The following is a 22,981-nucleotide window of genomic DNA, read 5'->3' as shown; positions in this document are numbered from 1 at the left end:
ATTCACTGCTCCCTAGGGACCTACTATTCATTGTTTAGTATCCTGCATATCCTTACCAGACCTCCTAAAATGCATCATCTCACACTTAGCAGAATTAAATTCCATCTGCAACTCCTTTGCTCAATTTACCAGCTGAACAATGCCAAACGGTAGCCTGAGACCATCTTCCTCACTATCAACATTGCCATCAATTTTTGTGGCATCTGCAAAATTACTAATTATACCTTGTCCATTCACAGCCAAATCGTTAATGTACATAAGAAACAGCAAGTGTCCCAGCACCGATCTCTGTGATACACCACTAGTCAAAGGATTCGAATCACAGAAACAACTCTCCACCATCACCCTTTGCCTCCTATTTGCAAGCCAATTTTGCTCACATACCTTGCATCCCATGGACTCTTACCTTTTGGACTAGCCTTCCATGAGGAATCTTATCAAAGGCCTTATTGAAGTCCATGTTAACGACATCAACCTCACTGCCCTCATCAATATATAAAGTCATCTTTTCAAAAAATGCAACTAAATTAGACAGGGTTTCCCTCTAACAAATCTATACTGACTATCCATGATCAACCTCTGCCTTTCCAAGTGTTGATTAATTCTGTCCCTCAGAATTTTTTGTAATAATTTCCCTATCGCTGATGTCAGATGAGCAGGTCTGTAAGTACCAAGATCAATCCCTGCTGCCATTCTTGAACAAAAGGAACCACATTAACTATCTTCCAGTTAACTGGCACTTCATCTGTGGCCGACAAAGTATTAAATATCTCTGCCAGGGCCCCAGCAACCTCCTCCCTTGTCTCCCATGTGCACAACACCTTATCTGCTGTTTCCTGCCAGCCATCTATGGACAGCTCTTCTGCTGGGAGGCGCTGACCAGACTGCCAGTGAAACTGCAATTCACCTTTATAAAGTTCCTCTGACATAACAGGGCAATCTCTTTTACATTGCTCACATAGGCATCTGCAAGTCAGATCGAAGTTGCATGATTAGCCACGATCATATTGAATTGTGGAGCAGGCTTGAAGGGCCAAGTGGCCTATTATTGCTCCTAATTTCTGTCACCTACGACACTTTCACAAACTGGTCATTAGTTTGAAATTTGGAAATCATTCTCTTCAGTTAATATGAAATGGAAATTTATTGCAGATGACTTACTGATTTTAATTTCAAAATGCTGTTTTAATTTTATTTTGTGAGTATATTTAATGTGGGGATCATTCAGGGAAATATTCAAGTGTTTCGCTACACTGTGATTTTGCAACTCGCCAAGGCTGCTTTTGCAGGAAATGTCACAGACATGTCATTGCAAAGCTTCACAGATGCAGCTTTTAAATGTGAAAATGAAGTGTGTTCAAGTACTTGAAAGGTGTTGTTCATTTATTGCAATGCACATTGACTTGGTAACCCTGCAGTTGGTCATGTCGATGCAGGTAAAACCCTCCATGATTGTGCTTTCTTTCATGCAGTTAAATGGATTTTTCCCATCCCATTATTTCAAGAGCAGCAATTGTCAACAGAATCAGCTCAGCTTAGCAATGAAAACTGTCTCCTGCACTGTTGATTCATCCCAGTAAATGCGAGTGGTGCTCAGTCCTCTGTCAATCACCTATTAGTATTGAAAATCACATAGCAATAGAAGTCATTATCCTCCAATCCAAATTTATTTCTGATACCGGCAATGTGTTACTTGATTGTCCTAATTCTACATTTGTTCTATGAACAATATGTTGAACTAGACAATAAAAACTCGCAAGTAATCCTGAGCTCAGAGGGCTGGACTGATTCCAAGTACCGTTGCATCAGTGGTAATTACAAAGTTTGAATTTGTAAAGGGCAAGGACACTGGATGGATTTATATATATCATGATATTCCCACAGGTGAAGAAACTACCTGAGAATGTCAGCTTGCTCCAAATAAGCCTGTTTAATTTTAAGAACCTTAGCTATGTGATAAATGTCCCAGATATTTTAAGGATCTCTAGAATATAAACTTATATTCATATATAATCTTCAGTGAGAGGGTCTGACTTTTATGTTTTTCTGATTCCACCACCTTTGCAAATGTAGATGTTATCCCTCAGCATATGTTCCTCCCACCTTCATGTGATATTGTATCATTTAAAATTATTGAGTGAAGATTCCTTTCTGAAGTTGAGAGCACGTTGTTTGAGATATGTTATGACTATTATACAAAGATTTATTTTTCTGTCTCCCTGATTCTTTCAAATCATAAAACAATCCTTTGTTAAACGTTTATCAGTAAATGTACGTTCCACTTTTCATTGTCTTTAGTTTAGCTCATACTTCTCTCTGGTTTTGACATGAATATTGTTTGATCTTTGCCAGATAAGGATATTCAAATACCATCTCCAATAGTAAACATTATATTTTCAGGCCTAGATATCCCTTATCAGGCCTTCTTAACTTCAAAGTGAGCATTTCTGTCTTTTCCTGCTAGCTTAGATAGTGTCTTTATAGTCAATAACCTTTTCTACATGATTCTTTATGCTTAAATGTTTTTAATATCAATGTGTATCCTGTCCAATTAGTCATATTTAATTCTCCATTTACAATCAGATATCATTATAATATTGCTAATTATATCAGTATCAGACAATATTTTTAGTGTCACAAACAAGTCAGCCAGTTTGCTTTAATTAACCTATCTCACTTATTAAAGCAAACGTGTGAAGAATATTGAGAAAAAATTTCGACAGTGCAGATAGCTCCCTGCTGAAAAACTAGTCCACCTCCTTTCCCCAAGTCTGGGGAGAAAAAGTTATATATTCTTTATGGGATGAGGGCATTGCCAGAAAGGGCAGCATTTGTTGACCATTACTAATTGCTCTTGAACTGAGAGACTCACCAGTCCATTTTTGAGGGCAGTTAAGAGTCAACCATTATCTTGGTGGTTCTGGAGTTATATCTGTGCCAAACTACCTAAGGAATGCAGATTTTTCTTCTCTAAAAGACATTAGTGAACCAGATAGCATTTAATGACAAACAGTGGTAGTTTCATAACCACCACTGTGAGATTAGCTTTTAATTCCAGCATTTTATTTTAGTAATTGAATTCACATTCCACAGCCCTGATGGGTTTGAATCCACGTCCCCTGACCATTAACTGGGATCACTAGATTACTAGTTCAGTGTGGTTACTGCTCTTCCACCACTCCTCATCTTCCTGTAGAGTGTTATTTTAGAAGTGCTTTAAATGACATTCTGTAGCCAACGATATTTTGCACATGCATCCAGTTGGCAAAGGGGTGTCATTCTGGATCAGTTGTAGCTGGTTGAAGACAGTAAGGTCTGTTTTGAAATGTTTTGGGATCCCTTCCATGAGAGGGAAGATGACTTCTAGTGGCTTCTCAGCTTATGCACTTAGAGAGGAATTCCAGAACAGTAAAAGGGTTGTCGCTATTTAGGCATATTCCTCAGGCTTTTTGATTGTATGGGATCAAAATTGAACAACTTTATTCCGACCACAAACTGGGTCATGTAATCTCTCTGAAAGTGTCATAGATTGTCATCTCCATTCAAACATTCTTGCAAATGCACCCTTGTGGTGTGCAGTGTTGTCATCTTTGCAAGGTGTTCTTTTCAAAAGGTCAAGCCATGTGTATGCCTCTCAGTTGTTGAAAATTAACAAACACGTCACACATCTTCATATTAATGGGTTAAAATGATATTGCTGGCATCAAATTATTTTAATATAAAATTTTCCCTCGTAATCAAGTTGGTTTCAAACTGTGCCCTTTTGAAAATCTGTTTTCATTTTTCATAAATCCAACTTCATGAAGCATCAGGATTGTTAAGTCATCAGTCGCTTATTTTCGATGCTACAAATGATGCAGTTTGGTAGGTCAAATATATGCCATGTGGAGGTGAAGGTTTATTTGTACGTGATATTTTAAATATGTGTGACTTGATTGTCATGATGCCATTTCATTTATATATGATTAGTTGCGTTACACGCATTCTTGTGAATAACAGAATCGCACTTCAGAATTTCACTCCATGCCCATGGCATTGGTAAAATTAGAATCGTTTCAGTTTTTAGTTACTTTTTAATACAGTTCCAAATTACTGATTGCAAGAAGACAGTGATGCATTGTGTTCTGCACCATATATTTTAACAGCTGCTGACGAATTACTGGTTGGAATCCAAATTGTTCTTACAGAATGAAACTCCAGGTGATTAATAATTTACATTGTTGTGAGCTTTTAGACCTAAACTGGTAGCTGACAATGTTCCACTAATTTCATTCTGTAGCACCTCCAAGCAGCAAATTACATGAGTGATTACACTTTGGTATCTTCAGCTATTTTCCGTTCCAACAGGATTGAAGGAAGCTTCACTTTAGCACAATTATTGATGAAATTCATTTCCACAAATGGAAGTTTATGGCCTATTCAGTTCAAACTCTAAGAAAACGTGGAATGAAAGTATGGTCATTGAGGTTATCAAATTCTCTCTTTCCATTTGCTCCATAGCTTCCAACTTTGTAAAGTACAGTACAATACCCACCTGATTTCTTGGGGAGTTGACAAATTGGCACTGGCTCTGACATTGCCCATTCGGGTCCTGGTATTAACACAGGGTTATGAAGAGAGCAGGTTGAGTGGATGTAGGATTTCCAATTGGGAAATCTAGAAAAACAGGCTACCAAGTTGCTACTGATGGGGGATATCTCCCAAGCTCATTCGGTGAGTTTTGTATCTGACAGCTAGCTTTATTCATGGCCTGGCAGGAAAGCAAGTAATGAGTAGGTGCCAGGTAAATAGTAAAGGATCAGGACAGGAATGTTGGTAATTGGAATGTGGGTGGTGAGAAGGGAGATTTTGTGGGGTTGGTGACTACTTAGATCACTGTAGGATGGGAGGAGTCAGAGATTACAGTGATAAGTCTTTGGAATACTGCCCTTGAATACTTTTAGGGCAGAGCGAGATAGATTCTTGTTAAGCAAAGGGTTGAGAGGTTACAACGGGAAGCAGGCTTTTGGATTTGGGTTACCATCAAATCAGCCATGATTTCATTGAATGGTGGAGCAGACTAGTGGGGGCTGAATGGTCTATGTTTGTTGCTGATTAAGATGTTCATACGTAACATTCTTTCCACTAATTGGTAGCAGGCTGAAAGGGAGTAAGTGTGATGGGTTAAATAGTCATCTCCCATGTGGAATCATCTTAATCTTTAATTTTGAGTTTGTTAGAAAATTGTCATGAAGATCTCATAAAAAAGGTCATAGCGTCACATAAACAATCATAATAATTGTTTATAGATTGAGAACATCAACTCTCTTTAAAATCAATCATGCATCCACTGCTATTAATCCTTAATATGTAAGCACTGATGATTGTCATAAATATCCATCATTAATGTTGTTTAGGGAGGGAAATTTGCATTCTTTACCTGGTCTGGCGTAAATACAACTCCAGACCTACAGCAGTTTGGTTGACTTTCAACTGGCCTCCAGCTAATTATGAATTGTGAGTTATCACTCGTCACATATCAAGAAAGATACTGTGAAAAGTGTCTTGTCGCCACAATCCAGCGCCGTTTTGAGTTAAAAAGAGAAATTACATAAGTAGAGTTCATTGGGATGGGCAATAAATGTTGACCTACCCAGTGTCACCTACATCCTGCTAGGAAATAATATGATTCTAAAAGCTCATTTAATGCTACATCAATGAAAGCATACGGTATCATAAACAGCAACTTTATAAATTCACCGTGTTGGCCTTTGAAGCTGGATATTTGAGAAAACATTACCCTGAACCCCTGCCCCATGCGCGCACACAGACACACACACACACTAAAGGCATGGCAATGTTAAAGAAATTGCATAATATGGCATAGCATTGGAAAACAATGGTAATATATGCTGCAGTCTGGTAAAAGGTGGTTTTAGACGTAGTTGTTCACTTAGTGAATTAGTGATCTCTACAGGGAGGAAAGTTAAATTTGAGGAGAGGGATTGCGTCACCTAAAACCCTGCCAGCCAGGTCTTAGTAGCTGACAAAGCATGGGGAGCAGGTACAGCATCTGTTTGTTGTCAGAAGGAAATCTATAAAATAAAAATGCTTTATATTTATTAGAAGTTCAATTTTTAAAATCCAGCTTTTTTTTTTGAAAGGAAGTATTTATTGGTCCAACAAAAATTTTAATTGCTTTGTAACTTTGAAAAAAATTCAGAATTTTTTTTTAAAATTGTGACTAAAACTTCATCTTTTATGCCATGACTCTGTTAGCCGTCGCTTTAAATTGTTCCTTAATTTGTATGACTAAAATTTTACTGTGTCATTTTTACAATTTTATTTCTTGTAAGCGTGTTAATGGTAAAGTTGTAGCTAACTTTGCAGAGGTTTGTCTATTTTGACATTGTCTTTCTCCCCCTCCTTTTGACCCTTGTTTAATACATTTGCTTCTGTAAACCCCACTCCCATTTATTTTTGTCTGACTTTGTTTGCCTTCCTCTTCTCCTCACCCTGCAATTTCTGCTGCTATAGCCTCACCGGCTGGGGAAGCTGGCCGAGCAGGTAGGGGATTTTCATGTTCCCTATTCACCCAACAGTCAGCTTCCAACAGCAGGTCAGACTAGAACTGAGTCTGGAGATCTGGGATGTTAGGTCTGTATTATTTAAAGTGCTGCCTATCCCTTGGCAGTTCAGTGGACACCCAACAGTGCCAGGATTTAATGCATAAGTGAGTTTTAAAAGATGTCGCTTGACGTTTGAATCTTTCATTTTAATTCCTCATTCAGCACAAAAATGCTGAGGTAAAAAGCTGACTGTGCACCAGTTAGGAGGTTGTCTTTGGGATGTCCACTGTCTCGTGTTCATGTGAATTTGTCTTTCCTCTGTTTTATTTTCTTATTCTGGTTTTCCATCCAGGTGGCAATGAAGGAAAAGTTAGTTGAATGATCTCCCCACTCAGCACTAGTCTGTTACACTGCTGAATTTTCACAAAAGTTGATTGAGAAGAAAAAACACTGGTGTCTGAATAAGATGGTGAATTCTGTGTTGTATATTTCTGAGCCTTTTTTGTTGGACTGGGACGAATCAGTATGTTTGAGTCTTGCGTGGTGTTTTGTGGCAGGATGGTGTGATAGTAACACAATGGCTGACTTTCAGATAGGTGAGGAGAGTTTGGGGTCAAAGTAGTGTGGAGTCTCCAATCTGTCATCAAGGAAATTAAACTGTGGGTGAAATGTGAGCTCAGTTATCATTGCATATTATTCAATATTTTGCCAAAAATCAAAGGTAACTTTTCATATGAAGAAATCCATAGAATAGAAATTTATTGTCAAATGTACCTTTACATGAAAAACACCGTGAAATGTTTTATTAGTCGCCCCCACCACGGCATTGCCATCAATGGCAGAAGTCATACATAATAATAAAAAGAGTAAAGACAAAGTTCATCACAGTTCAGTTAATGGCTCCAGAGCTTGGGGAAAGCTTATTAAGGAACAGTGTAATACCCTGAAGACACAGCCAGGACCAGGTTAACCTAAATGTAACACTTATTTGTGTAGGATTCTCTCTCTCCTCTTAGTGATTGTGTTTTCTTCTTTATGTGGTCGCCACTGTTTTACCACATACTTTGTGCTGTTCACCTAAGAGGAGTTAGGAGCTGATAATCAGTGTAGCTAGAGCTTCTTTCAGTGGCTGTCCATAGCAAAGTTAAATCTACAGCTATTCATCCTGTTATTCGTCTTTTCTCCGGGTGAAAACAAAACAGTGGCAGCAATTCCTTTCAGACAAAAGAAAGAATGGGAATGTTGGTCAAGACTGGGATTTGAACAATGATCTCAAATCCCAGGTGGTTTCTGGAATTGTCCAACGCATTAGATAATTTACACTGGTTTTATGGGGTGGTCTTAATGCCGGGCATTAGAACACTTCATGCACTCGGATTCTGGATCAAACTTTTTTGGTTCAGTTGTGCTGCTGGCTGTAAAGTGCTGTCTACCAGACTCAACAATGCACCTTAGCCCTAAACTCCAGAAGACTGTTTTGTGCAAAGTGTCTGATTTCCTACAAGAGTTTCCATTGTAATTGGTATGTGCGTTATTGCCAGTTATTACTGAAGTGGCAGCAGCTTATTGTAAAATGTGTCTGAACTGAAATATTTTTAAGTGCAGCCCCTTTATTATGTAGCAAGCAGAGAGATTTCAGTACTGTCACTCTAGGGAAGATGAGCCCAGTGTTTGGTGAGGTAAGACTGCACTGCACCTGACTTGATCCCACCAATCAATTTAATACATCAGTACCAATTTTGTTTTTGAGCAGGCCAATTTTAAAATATAAATTTTGAAGCTTCCAAAATCTACACTGCGCAGAATGAAGACATAGTGGTATAATTCAAAATTTTAATCATGAAAATTTTAGTGCATCTGGAAGCTAATTTTCTGAATTCAGGATGTTAATGTCACTTCTAGTTCATGATTAAAGGTGCAAAAAAGTTGGGAAGGTGACAACAAAGTGGAAGTAGCTGTTGGGAGGTAGTGTTGGGACTTTTTGATACCATTGTTAAACTGCTCTTCAGGGAAAACTTGCAATCACTTGTTCTTGTAATCTGGGGTTACAATCAGGACAAGTAGAACATGAAGTGTGTTTTAACAGAAAATCAAAGAGGACATATGTTGCTAACTGGGGGCTTGGGTGGGGGAGGTGTGCAGTTACGGGGGGAGGGTGAGACAGAGAGAGAGGGACAGACAGACAGACGGACCAGATTTAAATCCAGAGCTTTGTGAGAGTATATGTAGATGTTTCAGTGAAGTGATAACCTCCGTCAGTGAGGTCGATGATGAGAGCGGAAGCCTGAGGAGATGCTCAGCCTTTTTGTTTGAAGCCATCTCTGAATGTGTGACAGGCTGTGTAAGTGTAAGACACAGAAGAATATACTAGGCTCTCCAACAAAACTTATAGCAATGAAGAGAAACTTTAGTATTATTGGGTCGCACTAACCTTCACAGAATGTTAGTTGGTAGGAGGAAATTGCATTGATGTATCTGGGAAAGTCACAGCGGTCTCCACTGTACTTTCAACTTCTACTCAGTCCTCTCTTTAAATTTTTGCTAATTAAGCAATGAGCAGAAACTGATAATTTGAGGTATCTCTGGGTTTTGGAACAGGGGCGGCATGGTGGCACAGTGGTTAGCACTGCTGCCTCACTGGGCCAGGGACCCGGGTTCGATTCCAGTCTCGGGCGACTGTCTGTGTGGAGTTTGCACGTTCTCCCCATGTCTGCGTGGGTTTCCTCCGGGTTTCCTCCCACAGTCCAAAGATGTGCAGGTTAGGTGGATTGGCCGTGCTAAATTGCCTGTAGTGTTCAGGGAGGTGTAGATTAGGTGGGTTATAGGGGGGATGGGTCTGGGTGGAATGCTCTGAGGTTCAGTGTGGATTTGTTGGGCCGAAGGGCCTGTTTCCACACTGTAGGGATTCCATAATCTCCCATAGTACCAGTGTATCCTGGAAGTTGCAGTGTTTTAATTAAGAATGCAGAACTTATAAATAATAGTCATACTAATGCTTGTTGAAACACACTCCCTCACCCCTCAGCCCTAAACAGAAATTGAACGATTGTTCATGTGAATGGACTGCAAACTTACACTCCCTCAGACATCCATGCACACACTCATCATTGGTTTGTAAACTTGCCATATACTTGCTATACACGGAGTACCACAATGATTCACCAGACTGATTCCTGGGAAGACCGGATTTTCCTATGATGAGTTTGAGGAAAATGGGCCTGTATTCTTGAGAGTTTGGAAGTGGTCTAATTGAAGCATGAAAAATACTTACATGACTCGCCAAGGTAGATGTGAGAAGGGTGTTTCCCCAGGCTGGAGTATCCAGAAGCAGGAGACAGTGTCAGAATTAGGGACAGGCCATTGTGGATTGAACTGAGGAGAAAGTTCTTCATTCAGGAAGTCTGGAATCTTTGGAATTCTCCACTCCAGTAGGCTGTGGAAAGTCAATAATTGAGTATCAAAATGATTCCTTTATCTTAAAAACATCAAAGGATGGGAGGTAGTGCAGGAAAATGCCATTGAGGTGTAAAACTAGCCATGATCTAGTTGAATGTGGAGTCGGTTCACGGGGCTGGATGACCTACCCGTACTCATATTCCCCATGTCCCTATGTAAACAAACATGCGTTTTTGCCTCAGTTGATATTTTAACATTTTTGATCATTTAATTTGTTAATTTCTCAAATGGCTGAAAACAATTTCATTATAACTTTATGTAATTTGGATAGTATTGTGGTATGTATTAAGCAATTTGTTAAAAGGTATTTCAGATTGGACTTGAGAATAATTGTATAATTGAAGCAAATAGTGTGTTGGGGAATGGTTTTAAAGCCTTAGGAAGCAACTGGAAAGTATATATTCTTTAAATTCACAGAAGCACATTGAACCACTATGACACACATTAATGACACTAATTTTTAACTTTAACTCCAAGGTAAATTTAGTGTTAAATGTAACTTTGCTGCTGTTTGATTACTAAATAACCCGCTAACGGTAACCGATTCCAGCATACAGTAGACTTTCTATGTAAAGAGTGAGGAATACTTATCCTTGTTATACCTACCCACCCCTATACTGATTTGCTGGTATTCTAAATTGAACTTCAAAGGACCTCCTTCCATTCCTGCTGTTGCATGTTGACAAGTCTTCAGTGGATCATGTTGCAGTAGTAAGCTTGGCTGCTGCTTTTGGCAATATTGCTCTGTATTTAGTCAAGTGTGTTAAATTATTTATTACACAATTTTCTTGCATGAATTTGGTTGATTGCTTTTGTTAGAGTGTAGTTTTAGCTCTGTTTGCATAGTTTCCGTGTTATCATTTTTGCAGAAAATTACAAAAACATGAACACTTTTGCATAATGGTAAGTACTAACTGTAAATCAAGAACTAATTGCATTTTAATGGAAGATACTTTAAAATATTAAATATGCATTTAAATCTGTAAAACTAAATTAATAGAAGTTGTGCATTTGCGACTATCAGTTTAAATGAATTAATGGAGGGCCCTGATGGGTTAAAACTACAATGCAGAAGTTTCAGCTAATCATTTGAGACAGTGATTGAATTATGAAGAGATATGTTGCTTCTTTTCCATGCTTATTTCTTAACCACTTGATGCTGTTGATTTCAGGGAACGTCAGGACCAGATCCCACAACTGTTTATGTGGATATGAGAGCACTAAGGCATGACAGGTAATTGAAGCAGACAGAACTCTACTCTTTTCAAACTTGTAAGAGGCAGTAAAATGTCCCTTTTGTACCATTTGTGCTACAATCGATAGGATTGAGGAATACTGCACCATATGTATTTATTTAAGGCTGTCCGTTAAAGCAATCTGTTTTAGTCATATTAGGGCAACAGTTTGTTTGTAAAATCTGTAATAGCATTTTCCAGTCTAGTGTAACAATGCAAAAATATTATATTTTATGCAGAAGTTTTGCTATCTTCCACCCTTTCTTGTGCATCTTATCAAGGAATTTAAAGAAATACAAAAGTCTGACATATGTTTATTTTCCTTTTAAAAGAACTATTTTTCTTAACCTTTGAGGAACTCAAGTTTTGCTACATTCTACAGTTTGGTTGATTCCTTGAAATAGCTAGAATTCAAGAAAGTTATCAGCCTTGATAAAATATAATTTTAATGTAAATCTGTATCCTGGAACGGAGAGATTGATCATTATATTTGAATTGTCCATTCCTGGTTGTCTGTCATTATCCACTAATATTCTCAACTGGATATGGTGAAGCTGTGGAACCTGTCCTGATCCATCGGTTGTGTGAGCTCTTAATTCTGCCCACGGCTTGTTGCTTATGCTCATTGTTCATTATAGAAATGTCATTCATTACTGTGGGCAGAATCCTCATCTTACTTAGCTTCCATGAAAGAAACTATTTTAATTTAGCACTAGGATCATAAAATATGGAAGTCAAAACCCTACAATATTCTTTGGTGAAATATATGGTGCAAGAACTAAATGAGAAAGCGTTGCAAGAAATAATACAGATATGGAACTAGTTGAGAGTGGAACAAACAAGCTGGATAACAAGGATCTTGGAGGATGATGGTGAGCAATCATGTCATCGGCAAGACAGTTGAGAAGGAGGTGTAGGGAAAACTTACCTTTTCCAGAATCATGCCAGATCTAATTTGTGACTTTGTGTTATTTCTGTCCTATGGAAGATCTGTAAAACTGATTGGCAAATTTAAGCATGGAGTCCCAGGAAAGATGGAGCCAATTTGAGAGGTAACCAAAACATAAACGGAAACAATGCCATGATGTAATTCTTCTTTATCAGTCAGATGTGGAGGGTTTAAACTAATTGCCAGGGGCTAGTATTAGAGAGGAAAACCAAGTCTCTCTCAATTGGGAAAGACAACTAACATGAGAGCAGGAAATAGAACAGGGACCAATTAATAGGGAAGGTAATAAAGTCAAGAGTTATTGTGCATGTATGTGAAAGCATATAGCATGGTAACAGGGTTGATGAACTGCAGGTGCAGACAAGCATGTAGAAATACAATGCTGCGACTATAACAGAGGTCTGACTCAAAGGAAGAAAGAACTATGTATTAATTATTCATGCATAAGAGTTTTTCAGGCAACAAGAAAGGAGATGGGGTGGCAATATTTATTAAGCAGAAAGTGACAATGCAAGAGAGAGAATATGTCCCAGAAGGATTAATTACAGAGTCTGGTAGCACTCTGATTCAAAGACCGAGGGAGACAAAAATCAAGCGACTATAGGCCAGTTACCTTAACATCTGTCATTGGGAAAATGTTGTGGTCAATTATAAAGGATTGAAATGTAGAACAAAATCAAACAGAGTCACTATGGTTTCATGAAATGGAAATCACATATGACAAATTTATCAATTTTTTTTTGAAGAGGTGACAAGCAGGATAGATAAGGGGGAACAGTTGATGTAATATATTTGGATGTCCAAAAAGTAGTCAATTAAATACCATGCACATAGGTACTAAATAACCCATGATGTTAAGAGGAATATATGAAAATGGATAGAGGATTGACTGACTAGTAGAGGATAGAGAGTTGGGATAAAGGCAACATTTTCAGGATGGAAGCCTGTAACTTGTGATGTACCACAGGGATTAGTGCTGGGGCCACAATTATTTACAGTATGCATTAATAATTCGGATGAGAAAAGTGAATGCACTGAAGCCAAGTTTGCAGATGACACAAAAAGAAAGGTGGGCAGGCAACTGATGAGGATGGCACAGAATCAACAAAAGGATATGGACAGGTTCAAAAAGTGGAAAGAATCTTAGCAAATGGAATGTTGTTTTGGAAAATGTGGAGTTATGCAGTTTGGCATAAGCTTGCTCAAAACCTTGAGGTGTATGAGCAGAGTAGATAGAGAGAAACTGTTCACACTGGTGTGAGGATTGAGAATAGGTGGGCACAGAGTTAGCAAAAGAACAAATGATGACATGGGGAGAAACCTTTTATCGTTGTGATTTGGAATGCACTGGGTGAGAGTGTGCTGATGGCAGATTCAGTTATAGCATTCAAAGGGAAATGGATAATTATCTGAAATGGAAATATTTACAGGGCTACAGGAAAAAAAGTAGGAGAGTTGGATGCATTGAGTTACTGTTGCAGAGAGCCAGCAGGGAGAGGATGGGCTGACTGGCACTCTCTCTGTGCTGCAACCATCAATGTCCCTGTGATTCTAGGTACAAAAATATGAGCATTATCATGTCCTACTGGTTGATGCTTTCCTTATATACTATTTGATCTGCTCAGTTATGAAAGGTTTGAAGTTTAATGTTTGGTTTTCAGTGGTCAGCTAGTTGAATTTAAAGTGTGGTTACAACAGAATCATGTTTATATCCAATGCATATTCTTCACCTTGAATTCTTTATAGTATTGTATAGAAATGTTTTATTGAAAGCATTACAGCAGTAGTCAACATTTGTTCCAGAATGCATCATTATTCAATGTTCATCCAAAAGATGGAAAATATAAAATTCTTCAAGTTGTTTGAGCTAAAAATAAAATTAATCTTTTTGTGAGCAGCAGCACCTGTCAATTTGTCAGTGGATGACAAAAGTTATCTCTCTTTTAAATTGGTTTTTTACCTTTGAACATTATGACCTACTGACATTTAATAGTTTTCAGTAATCACATGGTTGTATATTTAAGTGTACTTCCAGGCAGCCACTTCTTAAATAATGTGTCTGTTATCTCTTAAGTCAGCATCAGGACTGACAGAATCTCTTTTCTTCATTTACTTCCCTTTTCCTAACACTCATCTGTTTAGTGGTTTAACCTTACATATTTTACTACTTCAGTTGTGGAAAGATGTCTGAAATATGCGCACATTTTTAAGTGCAGCAAAACAGTAGCCTTATTATTAATTCTTAACTGATTTTGGAGAGAATCTTGAGTCATAAATATGATTGTAAATACCAAAAAATTAAGAAGTGTGCATCAGAATGTTTGGAATAAGAGATAACAGGGTTTGGAGCTGGATGAACCCAGCAGGCCAAGCAGCATCAGAAGAGCAGGAAAGCTGACGTTTCGGGTCTGGACCCTTCTTCAGAAATGGGGGAGGGGAAAGGGATTCTGAAATAAATAGAGAGAGAGAGGGGGAGGCAGATGGAAGGTGGATAAAGGAGCAGATAAGTGGAGAGGAGACGGACAGGTCAAGGAGGCGGGGATGGAGCCAGTAAAGGTGAGTGTAGGTGGGGAGTTAGGGTGGGGGTTGGTCAGTCATGGGAAGACGGACGGGTCAAGGAGGTGGGGATGAGGCTGGTAGGTAGGAGGTGGGGTTGGGGGTTGGTCAGTGAGGTGAGAGGAGCGGATACGTGGGAGAAAAGACGGACAGGTCAAGGAGGCGGAGAGGAGCTGGGCTGGTTTTGGGATGAGGTCGGGGGTGGGGAGATTTTGAAGCTTGTGAAGTCCACATTGAGACCATTGGGCTGCAGGGTTCCCAAGCGAAATATGAAATGCTGTTCCTCCAGCCTTCGGGTGGCATCGTTGTGGCACTGGCACACCCCCATCCTAACTCCCCACCTACACTCACTCACCTTTACTGGCTCCAGCCCGCTTCCTTGACCTGTCCATCTCCTCTCCACCTTCCATCCGCCTACCCCCTCTCTCTCTTTATTTCAGAATCCCCTTCCCCTCCCCCATTTCTGAAGAAGAGTCCAGACCCGAAACATCAGCCTTCCTGCTCCTCTGATGCTGCTTGGCCTGCTGTGTCCCTCCAGCTGTACACCTTGTTATCTCAGATTCTCCAGCATTGACAGTTCCTACTACCTCAGAATGTTTGGAAAGTGAGCTTGACAGCACTGCAGGACAGTCATATCTTCTGATTCCCAGAAGCTGGAATTCATCGCCTTCTTTTAGATTCAAAATGCTGGAGCTTCATTGACCTATTGTAGGGCTGTCCTTGTGACTGGTGGACTGATATTTTGTACCTTAACATCTCACTGCAGTGAAGCAGTCATTACGACTCCCTGGATGTATCTTTTTGTAACAATTCATTCGAAACCCTTGATGAATAATGTAACACTTGTGGGGAGATGATGGCCTGGTGGTGTTATTGCTGGAGTGTTAATCCAGACACTGAGCTAATGTTCTGGGGATCCGGGTTCAAATGTTGCTATGATAGATGATGGAATTTGAGATTGTAATTAAGCGTTTAATGTTGACCATGAATGCATTGCCGCTTGTTGGAAAAGCCCATAGGCAAATAGGGATAGGCAATAAATGATGGCCCATCCAGTGATCCCACATACTGTGAATGAATATTTTAAAAAAACTCCTCCTTTTGGGAAAAAACCCATCATGGGCTGAATCTTCTTGCCATACTCCACCCCTTCTGAGCTAGCTTCTCCTCAGAGCTCACTTTCTGGGCTGAACTTTTTGTGTATAACATACTGTAACATACTGGCCTTTATAAATGAAGTGAATACTTCTGGATAATAAAGCAAAGAACTGCGGATGCTGGATTTCTGAAACAAAAACAGAAGTCAGCAGGTTTGGCAGCATCAGTGTGGAAAAAAGTAAAGGTAACATTACAAGTCCAGCAACTTTTCACTAGACTGGAAACACTAACTTTGCAATCACAGGATGAGGGTATCGCTGGCCAGGCCAATAATTTTTGCCCATCTTTAATTGCCCCAAGGGTAATTAAGAGCCAACCACTTTGCTTTGGGTCTGTAGTCACATGTAGGCCAGACCAGGTAAAGATGGCAGTTTCCTTCCCTAAAGGGCATAACTGAACCAGATGGGTTTTTGGATTCATGGTTATCATTAGACTCTTCATTCCAGATTTTTATTGAATATATATTCCACCATCTGTCATGGTGGGGCTTGAACCCAGGTCCCTAGAATATCATTTGGGTCTCTGGATTAACAGTCCAATGATAATACCAATAGGCCATCACCTCCCCCTGCAGACATGCTGTAAACCTGCTGAGTTTTGCCAGCAATGTCTGCTTTTATTGTGAAAACTTATGGAGTCTGTTATAAGTTGCTTTCTTTTCACAAAATGTTATTCATGGCTTTGCTTAGGTGGGAGAATTTCATGCCTCAGTGATGTGTTGACACACTGCACTGGTAATGTGTGTGTTGCTGCTGGTGGTGTTGGAGTTGAGCATGATGTTGTTAATGCTGTGTCGCTTGCTTATCATGCTGTTGATGTTGTTTCTCTGGTGATGCTCAGCTCAGTCTTCAATCATCTCGGCTATCCGTGTCATTGAACAAGGACCTTGCTCCATATGGGAGCTAGTGTGTCATGGCCATTAAAACAAGCAAGGCTCAAGCACGTGCTATTTCTCAAAGTGATGTTCAGGACCTGGAACACTAGGACCCCCATGACATCCCCAGCAGTAACAGACCTGAATATCGTACCAAAACTAAGCATTCCACGCACTCAGCTCAAACATCACCTACCCGACCTGTGACAGAGTGTGTGGATCTAGCACTGCACTGTTCAGTCACTTCAGGACCCACAACTCCATAGGGGAAGAGAATCATCCTCGATCCTACCAGACTGCCGAAGAAGAATGTTGCTGATGATCTAGTCTGCTTTTCCAGACCAGGTATAGATGAAATATGGATTGTCTCCCTTTTCATTGGTTTGCCAGTTTCAGTCTCGGTGATGGATAAACTTGGAGTCACAACTTCAGCAATAATTTTTGTTAGGTTTGGGGTTTTCATGACTGGCTCCTGTGCATGTACAGTTCCTATATTGCATCAATTTAAGAGGGAATTAGTATTCTTATTAAAGTGTTACACTCCTCCTACCTGTGCATCACTGAACTGTTGTCTTACCTCCACCTGGTCACTTTTAAGCAGTAACTTTTAGTTTTTCTTCTATTCAACATCTGTTTAGGTGATTTAATGTGAGCCTTGAGAGGCGTAGATTGGTGTGAAAATAAGGCACTGTTTGTGTCTTGGCATTTTGTGCGGGTTCTTTATGTCACTTGGACATGTATTTCTACGAACCCCTGATGTCCCCTTGGGTAGTGTGGTGATGAGATGATGATGTTGAACATGTAATGTTCACCAAATTCCTTCAATCATCTGGAGGTGATTTCAGTTCCATTGTCACAATTTATTCTTTCTAGAATCCTTTGCTCAGTGACCAGAAACGGGACTGCTGAAATGATATAGGACTTAAATCTTTCATTTTTTGAATAAAAAGGGACTTAGAATAGTCTTCTGCAACCACAGGTTACTGTTTTTAATTGTGGGTGAATAAACAGAATGTTCCGGTATGAGTGGTACTTCACCATCTGTGTGTTTCTACACTTCTGGCATTTATTGCATGTAGGCACCTTTATTTGGATGTCTTTGTAGATACTTGTCCAGTAACATCGTTAATCCAGCTCTGTTAGTCTCTTTCGTTCCCATGTGGCCATTATTTATCTTCTTATGAAGTTTTTTTCTGTGTCACTTTTTTTTAATGATCCTTCCAGATCAAGTGAACCGAATACAGCCTTCTAGAGAGATTTTGTCTGTGATTGACCAATACTGCTGTGTTGCTGGTTGTGTCTTATCAAGCCATCCCTGGATTACTTGCTGAGAAAGCATCTATGACTCTTCATCTTTGTTGGTCTCGTATCTTATTTAACTCTGTTTTGGTGGTGTTACATTTCAGTGCGGATGGACCTGTATACCTAGATCTTCTATCACTTGTTTCTGACAGGAATAGGAGTTGGCCATTCAGCCCTTTGAGCCTATCCCACCACCGAATGATATCATGGCTGACCTGTGGCCCAACTCCATATACCTACCTTTGGCCCATATCCCTCAATACCTTTGCTTAATAAAAATGTACCCCTCTCAGATTTAAAATTAACAACTGAACTGGCATCCACTGGTTGGTTAGGCCACTTTTGGAATATTGCATGCAATTCTGGTCCCTCTGCAATAGGAAGGATGTTGTGAACTTGAAAAGGTTCAGAAAAGATTTACAAGAATGCTGCCAGGGTTGGAGGGTTTGAGCTATAGGAAGAGGCTGAATAGGCTGGGGGCTATTTTCCCTGGAGTGTTGGAGGGTGAGGGGTGACCCTATAGAGGTTTATAAAATAATGAGGGGCATGGATAGGGTAAATAGACAAGGTCTTTTCCCCAGGGTGGGGGAGTCCAAAACTAGAGGGCGTAGGGTTAAGGTGAGAGGGGAAAGATTGAAAAGGGACATAAGAGGCATCTTTTTCATGTGGAGGGTGGTGCGTGTATGGAATGAGCTTCCAGAGGAAGTGGTGGAAACTGGTACAATAACAAAATTTAAAAGGCATCTGGATGGGCATATAAATAGGAAGGGTTTAGAGGGATATGGGCGAAATGCTGGTAAATGCAACAAGATTTATTTAGGATATCTGGTCGGCATGGACGAGTGAACATTGCCGTTTGTGGAAGAGAGTTCTAGACCCCTACCACCCTTTGTGTGTAGAAGTGCTTCCTAACATCTCTTCCGAATGGTCTGGCCCTAATTCTCAGACTCTGGCCCCTGGTTCTAGAATCTCCAACCAGTGGAAAAAAATCATCTTTTTGTTTATCTACCCTTCTTCTGCAGCAACAGCTGAGACAGAGGATCTATCAGCATCATTTCTTTTCCTGGCTTGTATTACAAAGTGGAATTGGAACTCAGAGGCTTCAAAATAACATTGCACCTTGCTGATTCTGAACACAGGTGTTTCTTGTAGATCTGCTTCAATAGATGCTGGTCACTCCATGTGGTCTTCACTACACTGGGGAGAAAAAAAACACAGGCTGGGTGACTGTTTTGCAGAACACCTATGTTCTGTCTGCAAAAATAATTCTGACCTTCCTGTTGGCTGCTGCTTCAACACACCACCGTATTCCCTGCCCAACATCCCTGTTTGAGGCTTGCTGCAGTCCTCTAGCAAAGTTCAGTGCAAGCTGGAAGACCGGCACCTAATTTTCCGCTGGGGAACTCCACAGCCTTCAGGACTCAATATTAAGTTCAATAATTTTAGGGCCTGACCACCTTCTCCAATGTTCTTACCCCAACTCCCACATACCGGGCCTTGTCATCACATGGACAGGTCCCCACTAGCAGCTGTTGGTTATCCCAAGATGTCCTTTACTCATTCCTTTGCCCAAATCTATGGGCTCCATCTCTACCCATTGATTATTCCTTCCCCCTCTCTCCCACTCGATTCCATCTTCAGTATATATACCAGCCTTGTCTTAGCCGCAATCAGTTCTGAAGGAGAGTCACTGGAACTGAAGTGTTAACTCTGATTTCTCTCTACATCCTGCCAGACCTGCTGAGTTTTTCCAGCTATTTCTGTTTGTTCGCATTTTCCTTTGTGTTGTTCTTATCTGACAAATCTTGGATTTCCTGTATGCATTTAGCATGAAGTTACTCACTTTCACAGCATCTTTGCTCGAGAACCATTTTTATTCAAATTTTCGGGAAATATCTTCAGGTATAGTCTGAGTGGGATGCTGCTCCTTGGTGCTCCGGTTTCAAGTTTCAGATTTTGCTGGAGGGTTACTTCTCAGCTCCATTCTGATCTGAAGGGTTGTGGGAATTTACTTCCTCTGGGAACTATTGTAGTCAGACATTTTATGTTGCTGTATGTTTCCTGTGCCTATTGTGTTCTCAACCTCCGGGTCACCTTCTAGGGTTTAGATGTTTTAGTTTCTTTTCAGTCGTCCTGTTGTCTGTCTCTGATAACTCAATTAACATCTATTTTTCCCTTGTTCTGTAAGTCTTTTCCCAGCGATTGGGCATTCCACTAGCTCTGTAATTCGGTCCATATGCCAGACATGCCATCTGCATCCACAGCTCTTGCGCATCTTTTTCTCTTTCTCATGTGCATTCTTTTTTCTTGCAGTTTCAGTGCATCAACCCTCCTGCTTTTCTTGTGATTAAACTGAAGGCAGTTTTAGGGTAGCTATTGTCTACATCTGTCTTCTCATAGCTTCGTGTGCTCTGGCAATGTCTACGATAATCTTTTCAATCATATCGTTTAAGTTTTCAAAAAACATTTTGGGTTATTATTGTTTTCTTCGGTCACCTCCCAGCTATAAAATGCATCTAACCCTTGAACAAAAACAGAAGTTGCTGGAAAAGCTCAGCAGGTCTGGCAGCATCTGTGGAGAGAAATCGGTTAACATTTTGGGTGCAGTGACCCTTCTTCAGAACCGAAACATTAACTCTGATTTCTTTTCATTGATGCTGCCAGAACCTGCTGAGCTTTTCCAGCAATTTCTGTTTTTGTTTCTGATTTACAGCGTCTGCAGTTCTTCCAGTTTACATTTAGCCCTTTATCTCCTGCCCATAAAGGATGCAGGTAATGCTTTCCATCTCCACAACTGCCTTTTAGAAAGCTATGGAAAGCCAATCTGCACTTGTGCTTAAACTTCTCAAATACCTCTCCTACATTCATCAGTTTCCTCATTCATTACAGCCTGTAACTGTGCATCTATTGCTCCACCAGCCTCAGTTTGGTTTTTCACATGATTCACTCAGATTTTCTTGCTCTTTCTGGCACTAATTTGGGTTGTTTTTTTCCCTCTCAATCTAATTCAGCATTAAATCTGTTGAAAATGTTTCGCTTACTCACCAACACCTGCTGAGCCCATGTTGTGTCTTCTGGTTCTCAGAAGTTTAAAATAATCACAGTTTTGACTCAAAATTCTTGAGCTTCCCTGAGTGTATTATTTGCAGCTCTGCATGTGGCTGCTGGACTGATGCACTTGCAGAATTGTTATGGCTTTGAAGGCCATTCAGCCCATTGTGACTGCACTGGGTCTTCAAAATGAGCATCATTACCTGATGCCAATCTCCTGCATATTCCCTATACCCTTTTACACTATTTCTATCCAAATAATCATCCAATGTCCTCTTGAATGTCTTAATTGAATCTGTCCACATTTTTGGACAATGCATTCTGTACCATAACTACTCTCTGTAAAACAGTTTGCTCTCACAATAGAGGTAGCAAGAACTGCAGATGCTGGAGTCAGGGATAACACAGTGTGGAGCTGAAGGAACACAGCAGGCCAGGCAGCATCAGAGGAACAGGAAAGTTAATATTTCTTCATTTCTGAAGAAGGGTCCCAACCCGAACCATCAGCTTTCCTGCTCCTCTGATGCTGCCTGGCCTGCTGTGTTCCTCCAGCTCCACTCTTTGTTAACTCTTGTTCTCACAATATCCTTTTTTCTTTTGCGCATCACTTTAATTTCATCTCATTCTTATTCCTTTGAGTGGGAACAGTTTCCTCCATTTCTACTCTATCCAACTCACTCATAATTTTGAAAGCCTCTATCCAATATCCTCTTGGCCACCTTATTGCTAAGGAAAACAATCCCAACTTCCTCAATCTGCCCTTATAACTGATGGTTCTCATTCCTGGAGCAATTCTTGTAAATCGCGCCTGCACTATTTCTAGTGCATTCACATCTTTCCTATGGTATGGCACCTAGAGATGTATACATTTTTGATCAACATTTGACCGCAAGTACATGTGGCACCCCAGGTATACATCTGTTTGCTCCTAACATATATTCCTTACAATATAACCAAACTGTAATGAAATTTGAGGAATCCAGGAGTGGGCTGCATGAAAACATTGTAATACAATATCTTTTTATTGTCACTTGTACTCCATTGTAGGAGTACAGTGAAAAACTTTTACAATGTCTGCCTTCTTATGGCAACATCTTAGATACAAGTACCCAGGTACAGTTCTTGGATATAGTAGAGCAATATAAGTAGTTGCTTTATTACAGGGTTGGAAATAAGTTTAAAAATAGGAAAATATTAGTGTCCTAAGGTAAGGATTGTCCCTTCACAGTGGTCTCCATCCAGGACTCGCTGCCTGTGAGCCGCTCCGGGGCTCTCAGCCAACGCGCTGCTCAGGGGGTTTTAAGCCCACGCGCTGCTCCGGGGCTCACGGGGGGTGCCTGCAGGCCCCACAGCACAAGGCCACTATGACCATGCTGGTTCCTCTGCGGAACTTAGCCTCTGCCCGCTCCGGTCCGCAGTAGGACTCGACCCTCTTGCTTCGGTCAACCATGGGACCTGGCCCACTCGCTCGGCAACTCCGTTCTCTGGGTGGGGCCTGGGTTGGGGGTTGGGGGGAGCAGCAAGGGAAAACCACAAGAGGGGAGGAAAAAAAGAGGGAAGAAAGGTAAAGGGGCTGGCAAACAGAGGAGTTCCAAATGGAGCGCCCTACTGTGCCACCATCTTTCTGCATCTTTGGCCAACCAAAGAAAGGAATACAGAGAAACATGGGACATTGGATGACAGGGTATGGGGAAAACATGGAAAGTCAAGGAATAGCTGCAAAGAAAGATGGATCTTGTAACAAGGTGTAGAGCTGGAAGAACATAGCAGGCCAGGCAGCATCAGAGGAGCAGGAAAGCTGATGTTTCAGGTCTGGACCCTTCTTCAGAAAAATTGAATAAGGGGTCCAGAC

General features: G+C 40.4%; 1 protein-coding gene across 1 annotated transcript in view; it reads left to right on the top strand.

Moving 5' to 3' along the window:
• dip2ca (disco-interacting protein 2 homolog Ca) overlaps positions 1–22,981 on the top strand; it is a 540,449-nt gene that overhangs the window by 491,096 nt on the left and 26,372 nt on the right. Inside the window, exon 23 of the mRNA XM_048606154.1 lies at positions 11,177–11,238. Coding sequence (XP_048462111.1) covers positions 11,177–11,238 — 62 coding nt within the window. The remainder of the gene's footprint in view (positions 1–11,176; positions 11,239–22,981) is intronic.

This window comes from Rhincodon typus, chromosome 2 (assembly GCF_021869965.1).
Source record: "Rhincodon typus isolate 14 chromosome 2, sRhiTyp1.1, whole genome shotgun sequence".
NCBI lineage: Eukaryota > Metazoa > Chordata > Chondrichthyes > Orectolobiformes > Rhincodontidae > Rhincodon > Rhincodon typus.
This window is presented reverse-complemented; position numbering and strand designations above follow the sequence as displayed.